The sequence below is a fragment of the Phaseolus vulgaris genome, chromosome 3 (genome assembly GCF_051622355.1).
Source record: "Phaseolus vulgaris cultivar YP4 chromosome 3, ASM5162235v1, whole genome shotgun sequence".
In the NCBI taxonomy this organism is placed as follows: Eukaryota; Viridiplantae; Streptophyta; class Magnoliopsida; order Fabales; family Fabaceae; genus Phaseolus; species Phaseolus vulgaris.
In genome coordinates, this window is record NC_143500.1 from 54,645,332 (window position 1) to 54,651,304 (window position 5,973).

The following is a 5,973-nucleotide window of genomic DNA, read 5'->3' on the forward strand; positions in this document are numbered from 1 at the left end:
AACATGATAGTATTTCTTTACATTTCAAGTCGAAGAGATAATTCTTAAGATTAATCATAACATACAAAGTATTGTCTGTTTTGGAAATTGATGTTCTGCCACGATTTTGTCTTTAAAAGATATTTCGATGGAATGAAATAAGAAGAGTATATAAACTGTGTCTCGATGATTCTTGAAAATATTAACAGTATCGAAAGAGTATTTATAGTCAATAATTGACGGGAGTAAGTTTGCATGGTAATTGCATTTGAAATTAGCAAAGTGATTGCTTACTAATTACTCCATGTAATTTGTTGAGAAATTGGCCCTCACATGGGTGAGAAGCTCCAAGTGGTGTTGGTGAGGCAAATTTAAAAAATTGTCTTACGTGCATTGTTAAATCGATCGTTTGCATGTGAACAACAAATCATATGCTACTGCCAAATCAAGTTACTTCAATGTACCAGATCCGTATCTGAGTCCCAAGATAACATAACAGATCTTAGACACTATTCATCACATTAAATATTCATCTTAAAGAACCCAAATCCACTAAGATTATTATATATATTTCAATTCAAACTGCATTCAAGCCAAAATCTATGCACAACCTCTGTTACTCAACCAGACACAGCACAGGTGTTGAGACTTTTTTTCACTCTTTAAGAGCCTTTTCAAAAGGTGATACGTGTAATTTAGGTGTTGCTTATTTGCCTATATCATCTAACAAAATCATCTCAAACTGTCGCTGTTGTTCACTTCAAACTTGGAAAGGGAATAGAACATTTGGCCTCATTTCTTGTTTAAGCCAAACAAAGAGGGAAGAAGCATACCCAAACTATTTACAAAAACTGGTTAATCAAAACAAGTGATTTTTTTTCATACTCAACTAATTGTCTATAATCTCTAATTCCTTAAACATTCAATCAAACCTATACACATGTTGATGAATGGTGATGTTTTATTTGTTGAGTTTTTGGTGTCTTGCCTCATTCATAGTGACAATAACAAATAATGTGAATAAAAAAATAAAGAAATTCTTGAATGTTTCTATAATAATGGTGTATTTCTGATGGTACGGGATTGTTGGTGATGAGTGAAAAGGGGGAACAATATGTAGCCAAAGCTGTGGCAAGAAAGAATACAACCCCCCTTTGCCATCTTCTCACCTAAACAGATCACTGTTTTCATTATCATCCTCTTCCTCGTTAATTCAATTTCAGACCTTCCCTTCTCTCCTTAGCTTCCTCTCTTTACTTCCCAATTCAATGAACACCCAAAACCCAATACTCACGTGCATGCCACGTGTCGCGTGAAATCATCCATCTTCTTCATCTTCTTCTTCTTCCACTACCCCACAAATCCACTTCTACCCTCTTTAAAACCCTCTGCAAAGTTCGAATCTTTCGCAGAAAACAACAAGACCCAGAAGAAGCTTCTCTGCAATGGCGTGACCAATCATTCAGTAGCTCTCAGCTTCTGTGATCTTTCAGTAATGGGAGTCTGCACATCGAAGCCGCAGAAGCCGAATCCTTACGCGCTTCGCGAAGCTGAAGGCGAAGGCGACCCTTCGCAAATCCCGAAAGCCCCAATTAGTCCCGCTGGCGCCGAGAACCACCGCCGGAAAGATGACGTCACCGCCGGAAAACAGTCTCCGTTTTTCCCGTTCTACAGCCCGAGCCCCGCGCGCTTCCTGAAGAAGTCTCCGGCGCCGGCGGGAGGGAGCAGGAGCGCGGCCTCCACGCCGAGGAGGTTCTTCAAGCGGCCGTTCCCTCCGCCGTCGCCGGCTAAGCACATAAGGGCTGTGCTGGCGCGGCGACAGGGGAAGAAGGCGGCTGCGGCGATATCGGAGGAGGGGGAGGATGGCGATGGAGGTGCGGCGGATTTGGATAAGAGGTTTGGGTTCTCTAAGGAGTTCACTAGTAGGTTGGAAGTTGGTGAAGAAGTGGGTCGAGGGCATTTTGGGTATACTTGTTCTGCTAGGTTCAAGAAGGGTGAGCTTAAGGGTCAACAAGTGGCTGTTAAGGTCATACCAAAAGCAAAGGTTAATTTTTTTTTTATCTTCAATCTTAATCTTAATCATCATATGCTCTTCTTCCTTACATTTGGTGCATCACTTGGTACACTCAGCAGTTCTGAGATTGTCGTTGAGTTCCATCTGATTTGATTTGTTTTCTGGAGAAAACTCGAGTTTTATACCATTTTTGATGATTTTTATATATGGAATTAAGGCTTATGTTTTCATCTTCACCTCTTTTGTTGCCAGATGACAACAGCAATTGCTATTGAAGATGTGAGAAGGGAGGTGAAAATATTGCGAGCTTTGAATGGACACAGCAATTTGATACGGTTCTATGATGCTTTTGAAGACCAAGATAATGTGTACATTGTAATGGAGTAAGTTTGGGATATTTGTTTCTGTTTCTCTTCAAAGTTTATTGTAGCTGTAGTGCACTCTGGCCATCCTAGTGAAGTTTAACAATAACTTCTCTTTTAGTTCAAATAAAATATCTTATCATAACATTATATGACACAACCTTTTTAGTGACACCTGCACTATGTATTAGGTTATCATATTTTTTGTTTATAGAGTGCCCATTGGTCGTTGATTTTTTTTTTTTGCTTTATAATGTTTTTGTACTTAGCTGGATCTTATTGACATTTCAGGTTATGTGAAGGGGGGGAGCTCTTAGATATGATATTATCAAGGTAATTTCATTTAACACACCTGCTTTACAGTCTATACTAATAAGAAAATTAACCTTTGGAATTGCGCCTTGCCACTACCTAACTACATGGTTTATTTCTTCTTTAGAGGAGGGAAATACTCAGAAGATGATGCAAAGGCTGTAATGGTGCAGATACTAAATGTTGTTGCATTTTGTCATCTTCAGGGTGTTGTGCACCGAGATCTTAAGCCAGAGGTGAGCATGTGGTTAAAGCCTCTGAATCTGCTATATTTTCAGACTAATCTAACACTAGCTAGGCATGGAAATGGTAAGTGGGGCATGGGGGATTACCTATTTGTAACTAAATTTTACACCCCTTCCCCCAAGAAGCCCCTCTCATTCTTGTGTCACAGGTAAAATGTTGGATAAAGCTCACTTACTTATCTGCATGAGGAGTCCTAGCTATATTGGTTTTAGGATTTTTCTAGACAGCCTTTGATTTAGTATTTCTGTTTCCTTTCAACGTTTTTTTTTTACCTTCTCGGTTCAAACATCGTTCAGTTGCAGTGTATAGGTCAATATAAGCCATGAGTATGTGACCTAACTTTTTGTTGTTTCATTTAGTTCACCAGTCACTTGCGCACTAGCTCAATCATTAACTTATTTAATATAGGTTTTGATGGTTAGGAAACAAAGTAAACGATAAATAATAGCAAATAAAATTCCATAAAGAAATTGTTTTCTATATAACCCCCCTCTGTTTGTTGGACACACACACATATATATACATATTCAAGGTTAGATTTAGTCATTGAATGTGAATTTCAAGTTGGACAGCATTGCATATTATCTAACCCCCTTGCATTTTTCTTTTCAGAATTTTTTGTACACTAAAAAGGATGAGACTTCTGAGTTGAAAGCTATAGACTTTGGGTTATCAGATTTTGTCAGACCAGGTCTTCCTTTACAAGTCCTTACGTGGTAGTTGGTAGTAGTATCCTTTACCTCATGAGAGTTTGGTAGTGATCTTGTTTCTTGAATTGCGTCTTACAGATGAAAGGCTTAATGATATTGTTGGAAGTGCATACTATGTGGCTCCTGAGGTTCTCCATAGATCTTATAGCACAGAGGCTGATGTGTGGAGTATAGGCGTGATAGCATATATTCTTTTATGTGGTAGTCGTCCATTTTGGGCTCGAACGGAGTCTGGTATTTTTAGGGCAGTTCTGAAAGCTGATCCCGGCTTTGATGAAACACCATGGCCATCTTTATCTTCAGAAGCAAAGGATTTTGTGAAACGCTTACTGAATAAGGACCCTCGGAAGCGGATATCTGCTGCTCAGGCTCTAAGTGAGTTTTTTTTCCTATAACATCATTGACAACTAGTAAGATATTTTTCAAGCTGCCACCAATAATCTTGTGCTTGCAGGTCATCCTTGGATAAGGAATTACAATGATGTAAAAGTTCCACTTGATGTTTTAATATTTAAGCTCATGAAGACATATATGAGATCATCATCCTTACGCAAGGCTGCCTTAAGGGTGCGTACTTCTGACCACAAGTATTTTCAATTTATTTGTCTCCTGTAATTGACTAATTATTTTTCTTTGTCTCTTTGGCAGGCCTTGTCAAAAACATTGACTGCAGATGAACTCTATTATCTGAGGGAGCAATTTTCACTGCTAGAACCTAGCAAAAATGATAGCATATCTTTAGAGAATGTTAACAAGGTTAGTCATCACATAATGTGTGTGAAATTTATCAATGTTAGATTCCACAAGTTTTTCTAATTCATATTTTCTGGGCAGGCCTTGATGAAATATGCAACAGATGCCATGAAAGAGTCTCGCATCCCTGACTTTCTTTCCTCGGTAAAACTACCGTGTTCTGTGTATATAGATATGACCCTTAATTTGTTTTGTTTCTCTTTTACATGTTCTTGATGATATTTCTCTTTTTATTTACAGCTGAATTCATTACAATATAGAAGGATGGATTTTGAAGAATTCTGTGCAGCTGCGTTAAGTGTGCATCAACTCGAAGCTCTTGATCGTTGGGAACAACATGCTCGCTGTGCCTATGAGCTTTTTGATAAAGATGGAAACAGGGCTATTGTCATTGAAGAGCTTGCTTCAGTACGTTAAAAAAAGAACACTTCACACTTTACTCTATTAGTGATTATTATAAAGCTGCATTTACCGTTATTTCCTTTAATTAATGTAGGTTGTAATCCCTTCTTCAAGAGGGGAGGGGGTAGTTACAAAATTTATTAGGAAGAACAGAAAGTACAACTTAAGGAGGATAAGGAATCTCCATAGACCGTAGGGGGTAGTTACATAGGACACTAAAAACAAATGGAGGGGGTAGTTGGTGAAAATCAGAAAGTGCAACTAATGGAAGATGAAATCCTCTCCATAGACGGTAGGGAAAGTTAAGAAACTAAAGAACCAAGAAGTAGATATATGGCAAGGCTGCCCAATCTACGATCTTGCCATAAAGATGCTTGCTCATTAAACACACCCTTTCCCATAATAGGTGAAGAGACTGAAGACACCCTTAACATGCATGGCCCTCCAACCGAATTTAACAAAGGACTTCCAAAAATAATTGAGTAACTACATCTGATGGCATCTCTTGCATAATTTAATGCATGTACACTTTTTATCTGCCACTTTGTATATATACATCTAAAGAATCTGCAGTTACCTGCAACTGATTACTGCTGGATCTGTCAAGAATATACTGATGTGAATCTTGTTAATCATACGGAATCATTGAAAAATTTTAAATTACTATTTGTGAATATGCAATATGCAACTAATTAGTTCTTCAAAATATTGTTTTAGGAACTTGGACTTGGCCCCTCTATCCCTGTTCATGTTGTTCTTCACGACTGGATACGCCACACTGATGGAAAATTAAGCTTTCTTGGGTTTGTCAAATTATTGCACGGTGTATCTAGCAGAAGCCTTGCCAAGGTTCAATAAAATTTAAAGCAGAAGAAGCCTTGTGTGGCTCGACCATATTTGGATTTGTGTCTAGTTCGTGGTGGAACTGATTATTGTCTTGTTATCTTATGCTCTTGCTAGCACACCCATTTAAAAAATTACAGGTTCATAATGAAATGCAACTCTGATTTTTTTTGAAGGAGCTCAAATTGTAAAATAGTCTACAGATCGTTGGTCTAAGAATTAATATATGAATTGTAGAATTAGATTAGCTTTGTCTCGATGGGTGGTAATAATTTCCTGTCACCTGTATTAATGAATGCTTTTGTATAACCATACGTTTGTGAGTCTGAAAATTTTAATCTTAATTCTATTA

General features: G+C 38.0%; 1 protein-coding gene across 1 annotated transcript; it reads left to right on the forward strand.

Moving 5' to 3' along the window:
- The first annotated feature begins 810 nt into the window (after nt 1–810).
- LOC137808767 (Protein kinase superfamily protein) lies at nt 811–5,973 on the forward strand. The gene is made up of 11 exons (XM_068610037.2): nt 811–2,023; nt 2,246–2,376; nt 2,647–2,688; nt 2,795–2,903; nt 3,526–3,604; nt 3,702–3,998; nt 4,078–4,190; nt 4,272–4,379; nt 4,458–4,520; nt 4,617–4,784; nt 5,496–5,973. Exons 1-11 carry the CDS (start codon nt 1,475–1,477, stop codon nt 5,634–5,636), a joined length of 1,800 nt encoding a protein of 599 aa, XP_068466138.2. The 5' UTR covers nt 811–1,474; the 3' UTR covers nt 5,637–5,973.

Excerpts from the sequence above, each read along its gene's own strand:
- LOC137808767 (XM_068610037.2), top strand. The coding sequence starts at position 1,475 with ATGGGAGTCTGCACATCGAAGCCGCAGAAGCCGAATCCTTACGCGCTT. Across the intron at positions 2,377-2,646 it reads AATGTGTACATTGTAATGGA|GTTATGTGAAGGGGGGGAGC; the intron begins GTAAGTTTGGGA and ends TTGACATTTCAG. Across the intron at positions 4,191-4,271 it reads TACGCAAGGCTGCCTTAAGG|GCCTTGTCAAAAACATTGAC; the intron begins GTGCGTACTTCT and ends TCTCTTTGGCAG.